Source organism: Notothenia rossii (assembly GCF_949606895.1).
Source record: "Notothenia rossii genome assembly, chromosome: 4".
NCBI lineage: Eukaryota > Metazoa > Chordata > Actinopteri > Perciformes > Nototheniidae > Notothenia > Notothenia rossii.
The window spans coordinates 46085208-46110756 of NC_136902.1; the positions used below are offsets into that span (position 1 = coordinate 46085208).

At 40.2% G+C, this 25549-nt stretch overlaps 1 protein-coding gene across 1 annotated transcript; it reads left to right on the forward strand.

Annotated features, from left to right (window-relative positions):
• Positions 1–18141: 18141 nt before the first annotated feature.
• Positions 18142–19692, forward strand: LOC307037162 (general transcription factor II-I repeat domain-containing protein 2A-like). The gene is made up of 2 exons (XM_079677939.1): positions 18142–19522; positions 19637–19692. The coding sequence occupies exon 1, from the start codon at positions 18272–18274 to the stop codon at positions 19520–19522; it is 1251 nt and encodes a 416-aa protein (XP_079534065.1). The 5' UTR covers positions 18142–18271; the 3' UTR covers positions 19637–19692.
• The last annotated feature ends 5857 nt before the right edge of the window (positions 19693–25549 follow it).

Here is a 25549-nt window from a genome sequence, read left to right on the forward strand (position 1 = left end):
GTGATTCTTTAAATTATGATATTATATGAAGAAGTGAGCAAAATGCTAAAATGAAAACATGGAATAAAACCATTTCAATTTATTTTATACTATTCCAAGATAGTGTATTTTTATTTTTCAATTTACTTTGCCAATCCAAGATATTTTATTGTATTCTTTATTACTTTATACTATTCTAATATGGTGGATCTCATGTTGTAAAAATCATTGCTATTCTAAAATGGTTTGTTTCTTTTCACTTTGTAAAAACAAGTGCCTTAACACTGAGCGTGGTATGAGAACGGTTTCTTTGAAAGGAGGGAGGAAGAAATGTTCTGATACCAAGCCATTGCTGCTATTTTGAAGAATGATATTGAATGTAAACACTAGAAGTTATGCACAAGGGAAAACTTTTATGTTTGAACACAGACAAGAATTTATTTTGTATTTTTGTAAAGTTAAGCCTATTGAAACATTCCATTTCATTGTATGTTTGTTAATATGAGATATGTAATATGCAAAGTTCAGATGAAGAACTCATTGATTTCAATATTATACACACCTTTTAGGCGTGTAACCTTTTAGGCTGTTAGAAATTAAAATCAATTTTTTAATGGGGAAATGTAGTTTACACATGCCGTCAGTTTTAATGAAGTTTTACACTGAAAAACCAGAAATTCATGAGCTGTTAAGCTTTATTCTGAAACTCTTTCATCTCCGGTTGGCAGTTAGCATGTGGTAAATTTACAATTTCCTAAAGAGGTGAATTTAGTAGCGAAATGATATGGTGTGGTGCAAACCGAAGCCTACTGATTTAACACTACAACTATAGATGTCGAGATACTACCATGCTGAATATTAAATGAAGGTACAGTTTATTTGAATACATTATTGTTTACAGACGAGAGTAGCATGTGACAACATCCGGAATGACCGGAAACCAAACGAGCCGAGAAGTATTTTTTAGAGTATTGATTACAGCGTTTAGAATTTGTTACATGAAAAGTGATGAAAGAGAATATGAGGAGAAAAGGTTAAGCATATATTGAATGTGAAAAGAACCAATCTTCTGTTTAAATGCAACAACGGACATTGGAGACGAGGCGAGCCGGCTGGCGGGGAGGAGCCAGCAGAGGATATATAACAGCACCGGAGGAGAGATCCATTCTCTTCTCTTCCCTATCGAGAGCCAGATCACAGCTGTTTGTCTGACTGAACAATATCATGCTTGTGACCAACCCGCGCCTTTTTTAATTAAAGTACCCAATTGAACTTTCACAGAGACTCCATTTAGTCTCCTTTTAAAGCTTCTCTCCTGGACGGGAGAATAACGAACACAGTTTACAGGACCCATATAACAAACGGAAGTATTGTCCTCATTGTCGAATAATTTTACAGTGATATCTGCAGTACTCATCAACTAAAAACATAGATTGTCCTTGATAATTACATGACATTAATTGGTTTAAATGGTGTACAATGCTTTTGTGTTGAGTTTTGAAAATATTACACTAATCCGCTATCGTTGTACCTCGGTGATTGGATGTTTTTTTCGCAATGCACGTTGGGATAGGATGTTTATGCTATAAAAAAACCTGCAAAATTATTTAAAAAAGAAAATAATACTTTTATACGGCTGACTTTTATATTTGATCCAATCGGTGGACAGGCTATATTTTACACCTTTTTGCATACCCAAAATAAACTGCAAAATATTGTGTCGTTTTGCATAATGGTGCACAGCTGATATAAAGGGACTTGTCGTTTTTAAAGATATTATTGATTTTTTTGCATTAAAGAATGTAAACACTGAGTTGAGAGTATATTTGGTGATGGGGGACACATCTATGGAATCAGCATTTCAATAGATAACCGTTCCCATCTTTCCCTTTAAACTGTGGGTTTTCTCCGGAAGTTTTTCCTTGTACGATGTGAGGGTCTAAGGATAGAGGGTGTCGTATTGTCATACTGATATTCTGTACAAACTGTGAAGTCCACTGGGACAAATGTAACATTTGTGATATTGGGCTATATAAATAAACATTGATTGATTGATTAAATGACTGGACATCATTTTTCTTTGTTACCAAGGTCCGATATTAGGGTTTACGGTCATTGTTATGACTGTTCATGTTCATGTCAGGTGACTGGCTGTCTACATGACGTGGCCTGCCGACATTGCCACTTTCATACAGATCATACTAATGCCCTCGATTGGTCTCTGTGTGTCATTCAAGCTCGGGAGGGTGTGTGTTGTGTATGTGTGGCGCGAACGAGCGAGAAAGCGCGCGCACCAGTTACGTGTATTGTTGTTAGCATCTGGTGCTAGCTAGCTGCGCTAACGGATATAAGGAGCTTTTTCAACAACAAGGTGGAGGGAGAGTCCTTTGCTGTCAGACTGAGAGGCTGATAACTACAGCTCTGGTGCGGTAAATTACTTTCTGAGTCTTTAGATAGTTAACTTAGTTTAAGTTATCTCAGTGGGTCTCAAACGGTTCGGTCACCATTTATGTAAACACATATTTCCATTTGAGGGGGTAGTGATTAGTAAAATATGCATGAATAATACAAACAAAATGTTAACTAGGTGAAAAAAGGTAAGATAAACTTGTTGAGAGCTAAAACTAGTCTTTGCTGTTGCCTCAAAGAGGAGTAGGGGGGAGAGGAGGGAGACAGGAGAGGCCGATTCAGGAGCCCAGACACACTCACAACTATAAATGAACCAAAAACAAATAAATAAACAAGTTTCAATGTTTTTTCATATTGGATATTGTATGTTATTGGTTATGGCCATGTACTTATGATTGTATGATTATTTAAATGTATACATTTTTGTTTCATATGGGTGTAGTCTCTTTATTTCCCCCTCAAAATGCACCAGATTGATGCATTTAAGTCCAACATTTAAAAAAAAATCTTACCGGGGGAGCATGCCCCCGGACCCCCCTATAGGATTTGAGGCCCGGCCCCACTGTTCCCAAATAGATTTCTAAGTTTTTTAAAATAGTAACCCATCTCCATATGTTTCTTTTTGGGTAGTAGATTTAAACTAGAGGGCTATCACTTTGTGCAGCAACGCTATTGACAAATAAATCCAGCAAAATGGCACAAAAAACTGGTAGTGGCCTCAGGGACGAGGAGTCATTTAACCAGCCAGTAGGAGTCAAGCTTTACTTTCTTTTATATCCATAAAGAAAAAGTAAATCTGTTTACAGTTGTTTCATTATGGATGTTGAGAGGTATCCATATATCTCTTCATTTTGCTCTCAAATTGCACCAGATTGATGCATCTAACTTCAATATTTTAAAAAAAATGTTCCTGGGGGAGCATGGCCCCGGACCCCCCTAGACTAGAGGGTGTCAGGTCCACTCCCCACTTATAAAAATAGCACTTTACCACTGCACCCCCTCTAATCTCAGATGCACCCTGAGTCATTTTGTTTAAGTACAGTGAGCCTTTCTAAAATATACAGTAAAGAGACAAACCCACCAGCATTATAGGATATACTATGACTTTTTGCGAAATACTTGTTGCTGATTTAGAGTACTGGCACCTTTTTTATTCCAATTCAAGCACTGGTTCAGATATCTATGTTCCTTTTACTTGTTGCAAACATAACGTATTGATTAGCACCTTAAGGGGGCGGATAAACCTTACTGCCTGTGATGTTTTAAAAATCAGTTCTAAAATATGTGAAATAATATAATTATATCCAGTAAAATGATGTGAAAACATGAATAAAACTACACATCTTCCGATGTTATACATCCATGTGTCCTACACTAATAATACAAAGTGATTATGGCATTGTATGCTGTGTTACTGTGTACCTTATTTGTAACATCAGTTATATACACCTGTATACCTATAGGTGTATAGAGGTTCATGGCAGTGGCGGCCGGCCCATAGGAGTGCTAGGGGCACCGCCCCACCTCTTCCCACATTATAGATTGTCATTAAAATATATTTGTATTTTATTAATTTAATAAAAAAAAGAATTAATGAACAACGTACATATTATATAGTTGGTGTCAGTTAAATGTATAATCTTCGATAACATATAGATAAAAATGGTTTTACGATGTCTAAAGTTACTGATAAGTCACGTGTTTCCTGCTTGGGGCACATACATCTTTGCCCATTGACTCTCGTTATAAGTGGTGCATGCGCAGTCCGCACCTCTTCAATGCAACAGATAGGAGCAGTTCGGGGCGCACCAAACTGCACCCAAAGCAGCCAACAACTAGGGGGCAGCAGGAGCGCCAGAGTGAGTGATTGACATTTGAATGAGAGAGTTAGACGGAGACAGAGTGTAAAGAAAACTAGATAGCGAATATGGAGAAGGAAAATTATGTTTAATCACTTAAATAAACAACCTTTGAGAGGAGGACACTGGAGGGAAAGCTGAAAGTAAAAGAGCTCGGACCTGATCAGCCTGACATAGGCAGGAGTCAAGGAAAGAGGAAGGCAGTATACGTGCTATTTTTCAAGGAGCTGCTTTAGCAAGAAGGCTGGGCTAACTACCTGTAGCAACACCAGTGCTACATTTTGCTTACCCTGCCTCCCTTTTCAAACGTCAGGATCAGACCAATCTATGGACCAGACCCAGCATGGATCCAGACAGATGTGAGTGACTTAAAGCACACATCAGAACAAATTAAAAAGCATGAACAGACTAGAGTCCACATGGATGATGCTATGTGACTAGTCTTGCTTAGGAAGTAAACACAGCTGTCCAATGAGGGTACAGGATAGGGATCAGTAAGCATAATAAGGAGGTTGACAAAAACAGGCACTAACATAATAGACTGTATCAAGTGCTGTGTGCCTTTGAGCTAGCCCTGCGTTGTAATATGACATGTTTTGAGGAGCCCCCCCTGGAGAAAAATGCACCAGCCGCCACTGGTTCATGGTACAATTCATAAGCCTTAAATAGTCCATATTTTGCTTGGTTATGATATTTACATATGTGTACTGTAGAACTTGAAAAGTAATGGTAAAGGTAATAGTAGTGGTATTGTTGAGGTTGAACCTCCAAAGGGTTCGCTGGAAAGTAACCCTGGGCTTAGGCTGTGTGGAGGAAGAAGATTATAAGCAGGTCGTGCTCTCAACTGTTGACCTTGGCTTTAGTGCATTTTTATCTGAAAATGGGTCATGGATGGGTCTTCCAGCAGGACGATGACCCTGAACATACGGCCAAGGCAACACAGGAGTGTCTAAAGAAGAAGCACATTTAGGTGATGGAGGGGCCTAGCCAGTCTCCGGACCTTAATCCCATAGAACATCTGTGGAGGGAGCTGAAGCTTCCAGATGCCAAGCATCAGCCTCAAAACCTCCAGGATTTGGAGAGGATCTTCAGAGAGGAGTAGACCAACATCCTTCCTGAGATGTGCACAAACCTGGAGACCAGCTACAAGAAGCGCCTGACCTCTGTTTGTCCAACAAGGGTTTCTCCACCAAGCACTAACACATGTTCTGCAAGGGGATTAAATACTTATTTCCCACAGTTAAATGCTAATAAATTGTTATATTTTATATAATGTCAATTTCTGGATTTTCTTTTTGATATTCTTACTCTCACTGTTTATATAAACCTCGATTAAAATTACAGACTGTTCATTTCTTTGTAAGTGGGCAAATGTACTAAATCTGATCAAATACTTATTTCCACCACTGTGTATGCGTCCCTAGCAACCACCTTAGTTACTATGAAAACACAGAGACCGGAAATACTGTTTTCACCCTGTGAGAGTTGACGATAACTTGACATGGACGCTGGTCAATAGAAATGAATAGGGGGAAAGACGTAGTGTGAAGGACCAGGGTACGCAAAAAAACAGGAATGCAGGTTTAAGTGGAAAAAATAAGGAATTTATTTACTCAATATATATACAGTTTTAAGATGGGTAAGACAATCGATTAGGATTAAACAAAAATGTCTATTATTAATAATACAAACAGATATAATCTAGCATTAATTAATAAACAAAACGTCAAAAAAATGGGTGACATTCTGTGCTGCTCTTCTTCCCAAGAGCAACCCACATACACACAGCCTTCCTCTCCACACTGCAGGCATTTATAGCAATGCTGGCCAGTCTATTGGAGGGGCGTTGGGAGTGGCAGCTCATTTTCATCTAAAGTTAAAGACAGAGAAGAACTTTTGAAACAAGCCTGAAAGGTATTTTTCGAGCCAAACACTTCAGAGACATGTTTTGTATATATCTGAGACCTATAATATATTGATGAAAAACAGTATAATAGGGGACCTTTAAGATTTTTTTTTTTTTTCCTTTCTCTTTCTCGATCCTCCATAACAATGGTCATTACAGAATTTCACAGCGGTCTGTACTACTGGATTAACGTGTTACATGTTCTGAATTGACCAATCAGAACTTTATTTAGCCTCCGTATTGTTTATGGTTGAATGTGGGCCTCGAAACATTTTTGGATTCTGAAGTGGGCCCTGAGTTGAAAAAGATTGGGAACCGCTGCTCTAGTTTACTTACGTAGTATATACAGGTCCTCCTGGTGAGACCTCAAATAATCTTCGAAATATCTATCAAACTATAGATCCTACACATCCACTGGACGTGGATCCCGAAAGTGCAATATACACAGGGTTGGGTTGTAACGGAATACATGTAACAGCGTTACGTAATCAGAATACAAAAATCAAGTAACTGTAATCAGCTCGCGTTATATTTGAAAAACAATTAATCTGATTTTAGTTACTTTTGTAAACCTCAAGTGAATACATTTTGTAATACTTGGAATTATTGGTGGAAATGTTTCCTCACAAAATGTAATATTCATTACTAAAGCTACAGCCTACAGGATTCATCACAGCTCACACAACCTAGTACCCCCGCAGATAGAACCAAAATAGGATAAAAAGCTTTTATAAAAAGCGTTCATAAAAAGCATTTATAAAAAGCGTTTATAAAAAACGTTTTAAAAGAAGCGTTTTAAAAAAAAAGTTTAAAAAAAAAGTTTTTTTAAAAAGCGCATCCGCTCAGTGAAACAACAACAACGAAACATGGAGGGAGGAAAGTCTGCGTTCAAATCGTGGCGTTGTCGACACCACTTCGAATTTAAACAAGACCATGGGAAGATATGTCGGTCCAGTGTACACTGGACCGACATATCTTCCAACCATCAATACACTGTCTGCATCAAAGGACTCCACGTCTAATCTTAAAAAGCACTTGGAGGTAGCCTAAGTCAACGTGTGCTTTTTTTGGCTCTCTTTATTGTTGAAATTATGACATTTCATAACGGGATAAAATCAAAGTAAATAACCTGCTGCTGCTGAATGCATGGGGCAAGTGACTGGCAACAAATGTACTAATTGTAGCTAGTTATTTCGCCATCTATTGTACTGTCCACATTGTTAACTGCTCTCAGGTCTGACACATTACCGGTAATCTTTAGCCTGGAAACCAGACGAATGTGAGAGCATTTAATTTGCTCTTCCACATTAGTCTAGCCCAAGTCTATAGGAACAAGTTTGCCAAGGTGCGCAGACCAAAATACCTACAACCAATCCGAGCAACGATATGTCACTTGAAATCTGAGGTTCGGTTTATGTGAATGGAGAAGCTCTAAACTTATATGAACTGTAGCTGTAGCTTCCTACTGAAGCTAACAACTGACATTAATAACATAACTTGTCTAATAAAAGAGCAGCCTGCTGGTTTATTGGTATTGGCGTTATCACGTCCTCAACTCAACTCACCATCAGATAGTATTCTACGATCTTTGCTACAATAATTTGTATGTACGGTGAACTTCATTCACGACAATCGAAATCTCCAAGGGAGCTGTTATCGAGGAAGGCTTTAAGTGCAGTTGTTTGTTCTTTCAAAAATAAATACACTGTCCAGATCGTTCATTCAATAATGTTACTGACAGCAGATTCAAAGTGAGCCATCAAATAAAGTCCGCCCCATATCAGATTAACGGTTGTGATTGGTCTGGGAGAGATGCTGCTGAAGGGAAAAGTTTTCCATATGGAGTGGGGCCAGACTAATGTGGAAGAGCAAATGAAATTATCTCACAGTCGTCTGGTTTCCAGGCTAGGTAATCTTTGTTTTTAAGTGCTGAATGTACAAATAATCTAAGAGAAATGGGGAAACATTTCAATTGAATTGGCATAGAAAGAAAATGGTGTACATAGACATTAGTAGCCTATATTAGTATTATTTGTGGTTTTCAGAAGTATGTAGTGGTATTTGGCTGGATAGGCAATCAAGTAAGTAATACGTTTAAATATTTTTGTTTGTTACAGAGAAAACGTGCTGGTGTGTATGAGAAGATTCCACCCAAAAGGACCTCAGACGATCAAATACAGAGATTACAACCACAACCTAGACAACCAAGACTGGACACATTCATGAATCAAACCACAAAGAGCAAAGTGAATGCTCTCATCTTCAATTTCATCATCCAAGATGTGCAGTCCTTTTCCCTCTTGGAACAAGCTGCCTTTCGGAACCTGATTGAGGGTATAAGTGGAGGGAAAACGGTCATGTGCCGAAAAAGCCTGATGAGAAGAATTGAAGATGAGTCCCTTGCCATGAAGGAAAAGCTGACAGTGAAGCTCCAGACGGTATCATATGTGTGCACAACAACTGACATTTGGACAGCACACAATCAGAGCTTTTTGGGCATGACATGTCATTGGATAGAGGGGAAAGATCTGGAGAGAAAGTCAGCAGCACTTGCATGTGCCAGAATAAAGGGCCGGCACACATATCCTCCTTGGACCTGAGGAAAAAAAGTGTCTTCTAATTTCCTTTTTTTTGTGATTTCCTACCTATTTAGGGTTAGAAAATAATCTTGCAATTTAGACTTTTTTTAATAGATCTTTATTTTTTAACTTTACAGTAGGTCCACTGTAGAAGACGTCAGGACTATGTTAGTGGGAAAAGACGGCCAAAATTAAAAGATAAAATATGTAACAGATTATGCTTGTAGAGTGATAATAATACAAGAATGCATTCACCTTTATTTAAAAATAAATAAAGGGGTCTGAACATTGTAGTAACTGCTTTAAAAATAAAAGTCTGACCAATGAACATTGTCGATACCGATCAAAAGTTTCAAACTAATTCATTTGTTGACAACACATGGAAAACTGCCCAAACTAGGCTACAGCTCAACAACAATTCATCCTAAAATGTCTATATCATTTGATAGGTCCCCCTTGAGTATGTTTCCTTCCTCATTCTTCATTGTTCTTCATTTCTTCCTTGCATTTTTAGCGATGATACTCCTGGAAGCATGTTTTCTGTTTCGTCATGCAGGGAAACATCTTGCATTTGGTACACCTCATGTACGTCTTGCCTTTGCACCCCTGATTTCTGCATCTTTCTGCACTCTTGATATCCATCATCTGTGACATGTGCCTGGCTCCTTGACTGCGCAGAGATGGCTCTGGTTGTGGGATGCTCTTTTTGGTTGGTGGCTCATACCCTTCTTCACCTTCTTCATCGCTGTCATCCAGTTCTGGACTATCCATCAGCTCTTCAGCCAAGTGTAATTTGAAGTCCAGGTACTGTTTGGTGTTCTTGGCTGGACGATTAAGCGCTTTGCTGTCAGACTTGTACTGGATCCAGGAGTTTGTAATGGACCAACATCAAAGAAGAAGTGAGTAATCACTTGCGATGTCCATTTCTTGGTCCGGTTTGACATGCGATAGAAGCTTAGCATGCGGTCACATAGGTCCACGCCACCCATGTTGTCATTGTACTCCCTGATCACTGCAGGCCTTACCACCTGAAGATGACATTTTTCTTTTTTGGACCATCTGGTGCAGATGATTTGGGGTTCTTTGCCATGTACAGTGGAAGCCATCAGCACTGGTTTGTTGTTAAACCATTTTGTGATGGCTAGCTCAGGATTGTTTCTAATCACTGACACTGATGCTCCTTTCCCCTCTTTTCGCAACTGTTTGTCTCCTGGCAGCTGGCATGTTTTTGGGACTCTGTTTTTCATTATGGTTCCAGTTGCTGGAAGGCCTTTTGCCAGCAATGTATCCATGAGATCAATCGTTGTGAAGTATCGGTCAAAAAATATATGATTTCCTGTGGGAAAAGTTTCAACCATTCGTAGGACTGATGCTGCTGAAACACCCAATCTTTGCTCCCTGAATATGTTCTTCCCCTGGTACACCTCGAAATCCAGCATCTGACCATTTGGAGAAGCAAGCACAATGACGTTTAGGCCAGTGGGGTTTGGCTTGCCTGGAACGTGTTGCCTGACTGGACAGCGGCCTGTGAATTGGATGATTTGCTCATCGATGCAGACCTTTTTGGTTTTTGGAAGACTGTGACAGCCTTGTCTCACACGGTCAAGTAATCGCCTGACTCTCCAAAGAATATCTGCCTTCTTTGTTTCCTCCGTTACAGCCAAGTCATCAACCATCTTGAATGAGCTTCTCAGCTTGAAGAACCTATCCCTTTACATGTTGCTGCTTATTACTGGCACTTTTGTTTTTTTGGCCCAAAACATTTTCATTCTTGGACAGCCTAGGCAGGCCATGTGGAGTGATATGCCGAAGAAGATCTTAATTTCTTCAGGAGTTGTATGCAGAGACACTCCTCTAGTTTGTAACTCTCTTTGATTGGTGAATGCTTCCAAATCTTCAAAGACTTTAATGTCAATGTATTGGGTAAAGTACTCAATTGGACTCCAGTCTTCACAGGTTGCAGGGTCATTTTTGACAGTCAGGAAGCCCAGGAGGTAGCACAGGTGTGAATATATTTGGATGGAGGATAAAAAACACCAATAAATGAAAGGTAAGACAAGGAATAAAATGACCTATTTAGGATCAACAAAACATTTAGCAGTTTATACTTTTTATTTATATAAAAAGGGAAAAAACTAAACATGTTTGAAACAGAATTAACATTGCCTTATTTTATCTAAGATAAATCAAATATATATTTTTTGTATCAACCTATTAAGCACTGAGCCTGTTTTTCAGGTTTCAGGCTCGAAAGTGACATTCCCAGAACAAATGACCATATCTTCCCTTCTAAAAGGTTTAAATTAATAATCTTTTTTCTCAAAGTAATGGTAAACCTGTGAGTTGGATGTAGAAAAGTCAAAATCAATATCAATATAGATTTAACATAATACAAAACTGAAAATTATTTTTTACTCATATTGAAAACTACCCTTGGATGATGGTAAGGTAGACTAAAAGCTTTCGGAATCCAAAGTACAACATATGTGACCTGCTCTATCATTTTCAGTCACATTGACCCGAAAACACATTTTGAGTTTGATACACTGTTGGAAAGATGAGAAAATCTTAGCTTTCTAATTATATCAATATTGCTTTTGTCCTCCAAATATTAAGCAAAATACGTCACTTTACATAATGAATGTCACTGAACCATGATTTTGAGAAAAAGGCCTTCAAAGTTTGCAGTACTTTCTTAGGTATTTATTCAAATGAACCATACCATAAAACGAATTCATCTAGAGCTGTTTGCACAAAAACACAGACACACACACACTATACTGTTCTCTTGTTGTCACTTTCATACATCAATACATGGAACAAAGGCCCTCACCTACACATGCACGCCGTACCAACGTGCACTACCGTACTCACGTGCACTCCCGAACTCACGTGCACGCTCATCAATTTAACATGTATTTTGGTCATGTTTGAGCACATGCTTATGCGCACACATCTATTCCCATGTACATGGCCATGTGCACACCCAGACCACATGCACGCCCGTACTCACGTGCACGCCCGTACCCACGTGCACACCCGTACCCACGTGCACACTCATCAATATACAATTTTTATGAAAAACACTATGAATAAATACTTAAATGAACTGATTGCATGTTAACCTATAACAACATTAGAATCATTTGGCACAAAAGTTAATTTAGAGAAAGAAGCAAGCAACAGAACAGATAAATATACTACACAATATAAAAAATAGCAAACAAGCAACAGAGTAGCTAACAGTCCTGAAAACCAATTTGAAATATATATTTACAGCATTTATAGAAGAATGACATAGTGTTGATGTGTTATGCACTCTCACTCATTAAGGATGAGGTGTTAAGGGTTTGGGGCAGGTGATGTCTTTGGTTTCCTCAGTGCAGAACTCTCTGATCTTCTCAAAAAGATACCACTGCCGTTTTTCATCAAGCCCAGGGGGAGTCAGTTCAGTGGGACGTGCCTCCTGGTCAGTAAAGCACCCTGTGCGTAGCAGCATGAAGGATTCTTCTTCTTTACCTTCAAACTCCTTGGCGTAGACCACTCCAGGCTCGGCACTGGTGAAGCGTAGGTGATGGTATCTCTTGATACCTGGAAGCGGTCTGAAGCTGGGGGCAAGGAAGTTGTGCCAGTCGTCTGTTTTAACGAAGGTCTCCCCTGACTCATTTCCAACCAGCTAGGGGATGTTGACTCCAGTGACGGTACTGGACCTGACAGCCTGGCTGATGTCCTTCAGGCAGGACACTGGTGTGCAGCGGAACTGCTGCTTAAACAGGCCAAAGCACCAGTCGGGTGCAAATTTGGTGTGGCCAGCAATAAGAAAGTTGAGGGAGATATCTTCATGGAGTCCCACCATGCACCACCAAGCAAGGTACCAGAGGAGGTATCTGTTTTTGTTCTGACCAGAGCAGTTGTCACAGTGCAGGTGAACATGTTTCTCCCCAAGCCCATACTGAGAGAAGAAGTGGTGGAGGTAGGCAATGACAGCATTGGAACCCTTGCTGCTGCAATGAGCCATGAGGTAGTTTACCTGCTGAGGAACACCTTCACAGCAGACACCAAACAGTCCACACTTCCTGGGAAACCATAAAGTAAATGGGCCCGGGCTGGAGAGGGTCACTGGGGTAGTGAACCTGTAACACCAGACCAACAGATGAATTAACTAATGAGTGATCTATACTCTAATTCTAAAAATGTGTGAATATTCATATTGTTACATTTCAAACATTCTGGATTATCACAGCATTCATCACATGCATACACCTCACCTGCTGTGCATAGTCAAAGCTGTAGTGAATGGTGATGTCTCTGCTACAGGGTTGGTTGGGTCCTAATTTGACACCCAGCTCTCTAGCTGTTTCTTTACAGCTACTCCTGGTAAGCCTGACGCTCCACCCCCACGGTGCGGAGGTGTTCTTCCTGCTTCCTGAGCTTCGCTGACTTGACACAGTTGGGAAGGTTGGAGCTGCGGTAGATGGCAATGTTGTTTTTCTGACAGAACCAACATAGGTCTGTCATCGGCCTCCCAATAATGACACTTGGAGTCAGATCCTTCCACAGCTTCCTAAATGTGCTGTTGCCAGCAGCACGGTGACCTGGAAAGGTGATTAAAGACAAAGATAGCATTGTTAGATTACTCATCATTAGTTTTCCATTGAGGTTTCCTCGTGTAAAAAAAACCCAAAAAACAAGATTAAGATATAAGAAAATACCTGCATCTGAACCTTGTATTTCCGCCACACAGAGGACTTGGTCTCAGTTGTTGGTAGAACACTGATGTCCGTCCTCTTAAACCCTGGAATCCGTCCAGGAAGTGGCATGGCAAAGACATCTGCAAAGTTGGTAATGAACCGTACAATTCGCTGGATGTCTTCAAAGGACAACACCCTTTTGGTCACCACACGACCACCACGTATCATCCTTGGGGCCAAGCCATGTTCCTTGTAGAACTTGATGATGCCTGTCAGCTTGTCTTGAGAAATTCTGGAATGGTTTAAAAAATCAGTCTTTGATTGTTTTTTATGGCTTTCTTTAATGTATGCATTGTAGTATATACATTGTCGTTGTATTTTTTCATTATGTAAAAGCATGTATATATATATATATATATATTTATTTATGTATTACTATTGCTTTAAATTTTGCTTCTATTCAGTTATTGTCAAACTCAGTTCAACTAATGCATGGCTTATTACCACTTCATTTGAAAATAGTAACACTACCAAAACTGAAGTAGCCTTTTCAAAATCAAACTCACCCATGTAGAAACTTGAAAGTCTCCCAGCAGATTGTGTGCGCATCTAAGAAATAGGACGTTCTCTGCTGTTTCCGCTCCTTTTGGTGTCCTCTCTTTGCACAAGCGGTCTCCTTGGAGAGGTTTATGTTGGAGCTTATCTTTCCAAGTAGCACCAAATGCTTTTCACCTGGAAAATCATATAACATTGCATAATGTGTTGTGTCAATCACTCATCACACACAACTTAAATCTTTAACGTGTAACAGAACACACAGGCCCACCCCACACACATTGCCTATAGTATTATGTTAAACACACTCCCATACACACATAGTCTATCTATTATAAAGGGTAATAATAAGTACACGCTAGTCTGGCAAATAGCCTGTACCCACAGGCTGGCAGTGACTCCAGAGTAAAATGCTCTCACATGAGATAATACATTTGTAGCTGCCTGTCTCTGCACATCTTTAGATAATTACGCTGGGGCTACATGTGATTTAAGGGGTAGCCAAAAAAATATGTCTCCCCATGTGGATAAAATGTAGGGTTGAAACATTTATGAAAATGTTCACCACAATTATTTTTCAATGAGTATTAGCCAACTTTAAGTTGTAGGTGGTTATGTGAGCATTATTTTAATTGTTATGTTTTTAACACTAACCCATACTCACACACACATCGTTACCACAGTCAAAGGTATTTAAATAATATAATGTTATAACGTTACTTACCATTAGTCATTTAATTAATTTGGTCTCGTCTCTTGACCATCTCCTCAGGGGTGTAACGGGTGTAACAGGGAACTCCATCGTTAAATGTACAGCTACACCTGTAGTCACGGGCCCTCTCAATCTCTTGAGCGCTGTCCTCGCTCACATAATGCCGTACGGACTGAAGTGTCTCGGCCACCAAGGGCTCGTTCAGCAGTGGTCGCTCCTCTGTGGTGTCCTCATCCTCTTCAGCATCTTTGGTCTGAGGGCTGCTGTCAGTGTCAGGGCTGTCTGACTCTGAATCGGAGCCGGATAACGGGGAAACTTCAACCGGTGCGGTCAAAAAGTAATCAGTGATCAGCTGAACCCATTGCTCATCAGAGGCTGTCCCTCTCACAATGTTGGAGTTCAACAGTCTTGCGATTTGCTCTTCTCTGAAATTCATCGATCTGATTAGCGACTAATAAATTGTCAAATACGGAAGAAAAATATTTTCGTTTTAATGGGGGAAGGTCGCGAGGAATAATGTTGGTTTATATAGTGTGTGTGTGTTTCTGTATTTTTTCTTTTTTGTGTATTGTGTTGGTTTCCCGGCGAAAACACTCACAAGAAACACCGGCTGTTGTTATGCCAGCTGTGACGTTACGTTACTCCGTTCTCTGCTTGTAATTATGCCTTTACAAGCTTCAAAGTTGTATTTATCATCTGAATTTGGCGAAACAAGTTTAATATCCTGAAAGCTAAGACTTTGTCTATTTGAAATCAGATGAAAATAAACTGTCACGGACTCTGCCGTGTTATCTATGATTACTATACGCTTTTCATTCATAATGTCAGCCGGAGGGAGGGGGGGCAACGCTGCGGAAGAGCAGCGTGAGAGCTGTCATCTTCCCATTACAAGCTTCAAACATGTATTTATCGTTTGATTTTGGAAATAAAATGTTCTAATTCTGAAAGCCAAGACTTTGTTTATTTGAAATCAAACAAAACACCAAAACCCCGAAAAAATTATTTTTTACTCAAATCCACGTCTATTTTGAAATGAGCCGTTGCGACTTCCGACTGATTTCGATAGAGCGGGTCACATATAATAAGTCCCCTGTATTAAGATTTATGCACAACAAGTGACATTTGACCTTTTTAGAGAGGTTTAGCAAAAAAAACTCCACCTCTGAGGTGATTTGGGTGGAAATGGGCGTTTTTACCGTTTCTCTGGAACCCATAGGTTGATTTGGGTGATTGACATCTCTTTTTGACTGTTTGAACCAATAGAATCGAAGGGGGATTTCCACATACACACCAACGTTAACAAAAAAAGGTGGGGGCTTTGCGTATGCAAGTTTGCATCAGAGCGAACCTATCTCTCGCTCTGACATCTGGAAACGGAAAACCAGGTTTATTGTTTATGGATTATCAGAAATCATTTCAAAGGGACACAGACACATTGGATTAACCTATGGATTAACTTCAGCAGAGTTTTTATCGTTTTAATGCCGTTGAAGACCACTTTTGACCTGACAACGACAAAGGTGAGCCATTTTGCAGTTTCTAGCTACCTAGCGCCACATGTTTTGATGTCTGTTCTTGTTAATATCTTCGCGAGTTCTTATCATGGAGTGAAAATGTAGGTAACGATCGATTCTGTGTCTCCTCACGATCAGATCGATGGGTTGGACATGCAGCTACGATAAGTAGCCCATGTAGAAACGTTGGCGCCCACGTCGCTTACGTGCGTTGACGTGAGTTGTTTTTCGTGAGTGACCAAGGTGACGCAGCAGTTGGATGAGAATGTGTGTGAGTGTGCAGGTGGAATCGCCGGACCTCGGTCCGCACCCAATTCCGTGCAAGAGCTACTCTCCAATCATTTCTAAAGCAGAAGTTTGGGAGATAAATTGATAATTAAAGACCTTGGGCCGGACCAACCCGATTTGTGCATAACACAGAATGCTCGTGAGAAAAGCAAATCATATACGCGAAGTTTCACACGTAGCTGGTACACGAGAAAGGCTTGGCTAGCTGGATGCAACAAAGTAAATGCTGTCTTCTGTTTGCCATGCTTGCTATTCAAACAGCCGGGGACAGATACGTCGTGCCCGTGGACTGTGAAGGGGGTAAATGACATGAAACATTTGTCCGAAATAATTAAAAAGCATAAGTCACACTTGACATGTACCATTAAGCCAACCATGCTAGGCAAAGCTAACATAGCCGCGCAGCTAAATCAAGGGTACAAGATCTCAGTAATAAAGCACAACGAAGAAGTAGACAAGAACAGGCATGTCTTGTCGAAGATTATTTATTGTGTGAAATTTTGTGGGGGCTTTGAACTGGCTATTGTTAAATATGTTCTTTATTCTCGTGTCCAGGAGAGAAGCTTTCAAATGAGACTAAATGGAGTCTCTGAAAAGATTCAAATGGGATACTTTAATTAAAAAAGGAGCGGTAGTGTTACAGACAGAATATTGTTCCGGCAGAAAACAGCTGTGATCTGGCTCTCCTGAGCAAGAAGAGAAGCCCCATCCCCCGTTCGGTGCCGTTATATATCCTCTGCTGGCTCCTCCCCGCCAGCCGGATCGCCTCGCTTCTAATGTCCGTTGTTGCATTTAAACAGAGGATTGGTACTTTTCACCTTCAACATATGCTTAACACGCCTTTTCTCCTCATATTCTCTTTCATCACTTTTCATGTAACACATTCTAAACGCTGTAATCAATACTCTAAAACAGGTGTCTCAGACTCCAGGCCCGCGGGCCAGATGTGGCCCGTGAGACAGTTTCTCATGGCCCCTTTGTTGATATCATGTAATAGTGTTAATCTGGCCCGCGCGTTTACATTTGCGCTTTATATTTCAATTTTATTTTTCCCGCTGCTGCTGCTGCTGCTGGCAGGGAACTGCTGCGCGGAGTTCCCTCGCCCCTCCCCCCTCCGAGGGAACTCCGCCACACGTCAATCAAATGCGCGCAGCGGAATCAATCCAGACAGAGTGATCCACAAGTGACACAGAGTGGAAGCAAAATATATCGCCATGTCTTCATCAAAACTTTCAGGGAAAAGAAAAATCGATGATGACCACAGAACATTTCAGTGGGAGACTGAATATTTTTTTGTTGAGTACAGGGGAAACGCAACGTGCCTTATATGCACAGAGAAAATCGCTGTATACAAGGAGTATAACGTCAAACGTCACTACTCAACTAAACATGCAAAGTATGCAAAATACCTGGGAGATGAGAGAGAGAAAAAAGTCACAGAGCTAAAAAAAATTCTATGGAAGCAACAAAATCTCTTCAACAAAGGAAGCAATGAGGCTGATTTAGCAGTCGAAGCTAGCTATGTGGTGAGTGAGATGATTGCTAGAGCGGGAAAGCCGTTTACGGAAGGCGAGTTTGTAAAAAAATGCATGTTGCAGACTGCAAGTATAGTCTGTCCGGAAAAGAAGGGTCAGTTCATCAACATCAGCCTGTCAGCTAACACAGTGGCAGAGCGCATTTCTGACTTATCAAGTGACATGCGACAAAGCCAAACTTTTCCGTGCATACTCTGTAGCTCTTGATGAGAGCACAGACATCACTGACACCGCTCAGCTCGCAATGTATGTCCGTGGTGTTGATGACAATTTTGAAGTGACAGAGGAGTTGCTTACAGTGAAACCAATGCATGGCCAGACCACCGCTCAGGAGATATTTCAGCAACTGTGTGATGCCATTGCGGATATCGGTCTGCCATGGAAGAGGTTTGTTGGAATTACGACGGACGGAGCGCCATCAATGACAGGGAGAAAAAACGGGCTGGTGGCACTTGTTCAAAGAAAACTGGAGGAGGAGGGTGTGGAGGAGGCTATTGCTCTGCACTGCATTATCCATCAGCAGGCCCTTTGCAGCAAATGCTTGAAGTTTGACAATGTGATGTCTGTCGTTGTGAAATGCATCAACCATATCAGATCCAGGGGCTTAAAGCACCGCCAGTTCCGTGCTTTTTTGGAGGAAATTGAGTCAGAATATGAGGATGTGCTCTACTTCACAGAGGTACGTTGGCTCAGCAGGGGAAACGTCCTGAAGAGGTTTTTTGAGTTGAGAAAAGAACTGAAAGTATTCATGCTGGAGAAGGGTGGGATGGCTGTTCCCGAGCTGAGTGATCCCAAATGGCTCATGGACTTAGCTTTTCTTGTTGACATCACGCAGGAGCTGAATGCTCTGAATAAGAAGTTGCAGGGCCAGGGCCAGCTTGTTAGTGCAGCATATGACAATGTCAGAGCATTCTCTACAAAACTGATGTTATGGAAAGCCCAGCTCCCTCAGAAAAACCTCTGCCATTTCCCAGCATGCAAGGCTCTCATGGACAGGGACACAGCATTCAGTGGTGAGAAGTATATTGATGCCATTGTGAAGCTACAGGAGGAATTCGATCAGCGGTTTGCAGACTTCAAGACACACAGAGCCACTTTCCAAATGTTTGCAGACCCCTTCTCCTTTGATGTGGAAAATGCCCCTGGTGTGCTTCAAATGGAGCTCATCAACCTGCAGTGCAATTCTGAGCTCAAAGCCAAGTTCAGGGAAGTGAATGGGAAAGCAGACAAGCTTGGACAGTTCATGAGAGAATTGCCCCCCTCCTTCCCTGAGATTTCCAGGATGTTCAAGCGGACCATGTGCCTTTTTGGGAGCACATATATGTGTGAACAGCCCTTCTCCACCATGAACTTCAATAAGTCAAAGTACATGTCCAGAATTACTGATGCACATCTTCAAGCCATACTGAGGGTTTCAACTGCTTCCTCCCTCAAACCAAATGTGGCTCAGCTGTGTGAGAGGAAGCCCTGCCAGGTCTCTACCAGCAAGGAGTAGGTAAGACAGAGCAACTGTACATAGTTATGTTGTGAAGAACAGTTCATGTTAAGAAGATGTTGAATAACTGTTAATGTTGTATTTTTTAATAAATGTTTTGCGGAATATTTGAAGCGGCCCAGACTTGCCCAGACTCTACGTCCAGCGGCCCCGAGGTAAATTGAGTCTGAGACCCCTGCTCTAAAACATACAGAAAATGCTTCACGGCTGGTTTGGTTTCCGGTCATTCCGGATGTTGTCACATGCTACTCTCGTCTGTAAACAATAGTGTATTCAAATAAACTGTACTTTCATTTAATATTCAGCATGGTAGTATCTCGACATCTATAGTTGTAGTGTTAAATCAGTAGGTTTCGGTTTGCACCACTCCATGTCATTTCGCTACTCAATTCACCTCTTTAGGAAATCGTATATTAGCCACATGCTAAATGCTAACCGTAGACGAAGGATTTTCAGAATAAAAGCTTAACTGCTTGTGCACAAGAATTTCTGTTTTTTCAGTATAAAAGAGCGTTTAAACTGACGGTATGTTTAAGCTACATTATACCATCAAAACATTGATTTTAATTTCTAACAGTCCCTCCTTACACACCTAAAAGGTGTGTATAATACTGAAATCAATGAGTTCTTCATCTGAACTTCGCATTGTACATATCTCATATTACAAACATGCAATCAAAATGGAATGGTTCAATAGGCTTAACTTTACAAAAATACAAAATAAATTATTTGCCTGTGCTCAAACATAAAAGTTTTCCCTTGTGTATAACTTCTAGTGTTTACATTCAATATCATTCTTCAAAATAGCAGCAATGGCTTGGTATCAGACCATTTCTTCCTCCCTCCTTTCACAGAAACCGTTCTCATACCACGCTCAGTGTTAAGGCACTTGTTTTTACAAAGTGAAAAGAAACAAACCATTTTAGAATAGCAATGATGAAACATGAAATCTACCATATTAGAATAGTATAAAATAATAAAGTCAAATAAAATGGACTATCTTAGAATAGTGTAAAATTAATTGGAATAATAAAAATATACTATCTTGGAATAGTATGAAGTAAATTGAAATGGATTCACTCCATTTTAATTTTGCTCACTTCTTCACATGATATCATTTAAAGAATCACATCGGCTGGACATTCATTGATCAATCTCATCTCCGAACATCCATATCATTTAAACTAACTCATCATTGTCATCAACATCTGTATACGGGGGTGGGTCGTCTTGTTCTGCTAGCATTTTTAACTGTCTCCTCATGAGAAATTTACCCTCCCTCCTTTCATACCATTTAAGGTATGAAAGTAATATGTTCTCTAGAAGGGGCCGTTGTGCGTTCTACTCTGGGGTACGGCATTCTAGACAGTCATTTCTGGGAGAAGATTTTGGTCAGTTACAACAGTTGTAGAATTTCATCACTTAAAAGTTCCTACTCAGTACCTTTGGGTGGTCTGTTCTAATGCAGTGATAAAGTCCCTGAAATGGTGTGAGAACCGGTGGAATATCAACTATATATACTAATATATATATAATATATAATATAACTAATTATACTAATTTATCTTCAATTATGGTCTACTTAAATAGCTATGCTAACCCCTTTAACAGTGTGTGGAACCTTGGGTGCCCGAGCATGTGATAATTACTCCCTCCTTTAACAAGGACTTTAAAACAGAAGTCATTTTATTTAATGGTTTGTAGTTCAATTCAGAAATTGACACTTATGGCAGATATGTTTCTCCTTTAAATAACATCTCTAAATGTTAGGTCATCTGGTGAATGGATGACCATTAGGAGGTGGTGGCGCTTGTCTTTTAAAACTCATACTCTGGTGCCGTGCGCTCCCTCTGAAGCTGCAAGTAAGATTTAAAACATCTGCAGGGTGGGTTGAGCGACCCCTTCTCCCTGAACGATGTTTGTTGTAACAAATATGCACCATCACAATGAGTGCTCCAAGGCCCTGCATGTATTGTAACTACATTAGTTTTAAAAAAATAAAACTTTGCTATCGCTCTTTGCCCAGTTTCTTTTTAAAACTCTACATCTTGGACGAAAAACAAATGTTATTTCGACCTTAATCTTCCCTCCTGAGGTAATAACCATGCTACAATGGAGAAATCAATACTCTAGATTGGAATACTATCTTTGGCTTGGTACTAGCTCTACCTTTAACATTTTCCATACAAATAAAGATGTGTCTGCTTTTATAGAGTGGTTACTAAAACCATCCCTTTAAACTGTAGGTCTATACTGTAACAAATTAAATCTTCCCCAAATTCAAACATGAATTAAAATCTCTTAAAGAATAATTTGTTCATATGATGAAAAGATTGAATAATATGTTCTACCCTCAGTGTGTTTTTAGGGTTATTTAATAGTTTCCTCTTTCTTTCTTTATAAATTCACCAATTGATTAATTCATGGCTAATCAAGATTTTTCTTCACGTATTTCTCGTTGGTGAATAAGTGTGTTTATGTGTAAACTCACTCACTCCCGTTTTCCTTCTCTCCCCCTCTGGTTGTCAAGCCACGACCCCCTCACGTTCTGCCGTACCATGCCAACTCCTCCGTCCTTTCCTCTCCTCCGTCCACCTTCTCCTCAGTCCATCTGCTCTTAGATCCTTCCGCTGTAACTCTTTTGAGTGGTCCAACTGCTTTGCATTTCTTCTCCTCCTTTACAGTCTCTACTGGTTGCATGGAGGGCGTATTCCGCTATCATGTCCCACACTCTGCTCTTGTGCCCAAATCTTGTGGCTCAGCTTGGAACTTCATGTCCTGTGGGGGACCGATGAGAGTGTGCCTTTTTATGTCACCTGTAGTTCTGGATTCCTCAGGTGGAGATGGTTCAGCTCTGCTTCTCTGTCTGTTCGATGGAGAAGGAGGAGTCTTCCTTGGTGAGGTCTTTTGTCTGCTTGGAAGTTGGGGTCGTAGCGTTCTGACAGGCGGATAGATAGAGAGAGAGAGAGAGATCTCGGGACGCATTATCTAGTTAATTCTAACACACTTGAGGTAAAATAAATCCAACCTTTTCCACTCTATTTTCCTAATCATACTATCTATCTTAGTTGTTAAATGTCATCTAAACACAATTCATGTCTACTAATAATTTTACCATATCCCTAAACATTGCTTTCACCCACTGTAACATGTTTACTCCAATTAACTCTTTCAGGAAACCATCTTTTTTTATAAATTTAAATACCTAGATGTTTCAAGCACCACATATTTCACACACTATAAAAGAACGTCTCCATATTTTCTCCATCACTTTAAATCTCACTGTTATCTAGAACCGTAGTAACTTTTGTGACTGGACATATCTGCAATGTCGCCACTATCTGCTGGGGAATCTTGTTCATAGAGTTTGTACATACAAAGCTGTACTTGTGGGTTAGTAGCCTGTGTCTAACAATCATTTTCAATAATTGTGCTCAGGTCACCGATCGGTTGTTCATAGCTTAACAGGGGGTGTTTCTGGTACTGACTAAAACATGGATCCAGTGTATTTAGAGATTCCCCTAATCTGTAAATCCCCATCACTTACATATCCCGACCACTTAAACCCATCTCATCATTTGATACAAGAACTGCATATAGGGGGGGTGAATCATCTTGATTATAACCGCCTCTTGTTTGGGACCGAGTATTTCTAACTCCTCCTCTTGTTGCTCAGCTGATCTTTTGGCTCTGGGGATAAGTGAAAGTCTCTGAAACACAGCTGGAGTCTTGTTAGTGATGTGGGCATCCTTTATGAGTGAACTAATGGTTCCATGTTTTACTTGATATTGTACTCCCCTTCCAACCAGAAAGGTGCCAAGTGTAATGAGCACAATCAACAATGCTATTCTGACTCTTATCCCTAGGGGACCCCACAATTGGTTTGGCTTTGTTCTTGTCATCATTTTATCCCCTCTATTTTATCCCTGGTTGTGTCCGTTACATAATTTAAATAATGAGTACAAAAATAACATAAAAAATTGGACTCTTTTTCAGATGTAAAACAAAAAATAGGTTTTCACATTAATGTACAATCTATAAAAATCTATAGAAAATGTGTCTTTTGAGCTGTTTCTATCTTTATCTTATTTCTATTTATTGTTTTGTTCCAGCTCTGCCAAATCAGTCCTAACTCCCAATAATGTTCTGGAAGTTGCCAGTGAAGGGTGACAATGTGTGAGGTGGTGTCAATTTGCTCCTTTTTCTTTACCTTTAAACCGGAGCGCGTGTGAAGTTTGTTACAACTTTTCATGCTTCCGTCCACCGGGGACGAGCCCACTGTCTTTTGTGAACTTTCACCCTCACCCAATCACCTGGCCGAACAGGAGTCTCTTCTGGTGTCTCGTCTGGTATCTCTGTAGTTTTCCTAGCCTTCTGTGTAGACAAAACTTGCATAATATTACTCAGAGTTCTGACATATTCATCCACTTCTATTTGTCTAATATCTAAAACTGGACCACTCCCTCATTGGAGAAGGCCCAAGCTTCGGCATACCTCTTGTTGTTATGAGACCTATTGTTGACTACATGTTATTATTTATTAACTACAACGTCACTGAAATCAACATATCTGTATAATCATGACACTCCCTCCTTTGAGCATAAAATGCTCAATTAATATTGCAATGATTACCCTATTCTGAACAGGACATGTAAAACCCATAACGTTGCATTAAATAAATATAACTTCTCCGTGTACCCACAAGGGGTACAAAAATATCATATGATTTATGGTTTTCTGATGGTATAAATGCATATTCACTAAAAAAACTCAGCAATTAGCACTTCTAATAGTTTACTTGTTTCAATAATGGCTTTTGTCATGGTATTATGCATCATCGTTGCTGCGAAAAACAATACACCTGGTGTCGCTAATGCGTCTCAATAATTCTAGGATTAGAGGATTGGGTGACACTGCTGAATTAACATATGATAAAATAATATTTCTCCAAACTGGAGGGAAAATATGGAACTATTCTCACAGAAAGTGACCTGCATGAAGGGCTGGTGCCCCTCACTCAAATGAGATATTGCCTTACGCACTACACTATAAATCAGTAAAGTTACTCAAGAATAAATAAATAAAGACTGATTCTTGAAACTGTTGTAAAAACCCTACAACTTCTTCATCCAAGCTCTCAATCAGTGTTATGTTATTTAATCTGGAGCTCACGCCTTAAAACAGATACTTCAGACCGTAAAATGTAATCTGACTCCATAAATCACAATTGTTTGATTGAAAACTGCACTTCTGGCTAACAATAAATGAAGTTTCCCTTTAAACACAGCCCCGGTCTTCTGACGGGGTCTATCTATGTACTGGCTGGAAAATGTTGGGCCAGTCTCTGTCGCTCCGTCACTGTTCTCCCGCTAACAGTCACTCTCTAGTTCAGCTGGGTTCTTGTTGACTTCTTCACTGGTTTGAGACAAGCGACCCTATCGGACACCTCCCTTTGTAGCCAGACTTCACCACAGCAGAATCGAGTTTCTGTTTTCAGGTCTGGACAGCTTCACGTCAGGTGTATCGCCGCCCCTTGCATATTTTGGGTGGAAGCCCGTCTTCTTGACCTCACTAGTTGTGTGGACACAATAGTTTTCTGTGTGGGGGAACAACATCACTCGTAATGTATTTTCCTTCTCATAATTACAAAAATAGTCTGCTAAATGTTCTACTCTGCTACTTCTAATCTGTGGATGCTCTGTGTAAATGCAATATTCTACTCACTATCTTTTAAATAACATTCAACCTCTCCCTCCTGTGGTGACATATGTGGCTCTATGTAGCTGGATTTCAAAATACTCTAGTGCTGAAGATGCATCACCTGATGGTCTGGTCCTCTAAGCTTCCTCATTGTTGTGGTTGATACCAGGCTGTCAGTGGCATTTGGTTCATGTTTGGAAATCCTGTACGTCTTTGACATCTCTGGGACCCCCTGCCTCCGTCGTCATCATGGAAACTGCATGGTGGGCCGTTGTTTGGTTCATGTGGTGGGTATTTCATTTGTTGTTGTGGACAATCTCGAGCCCA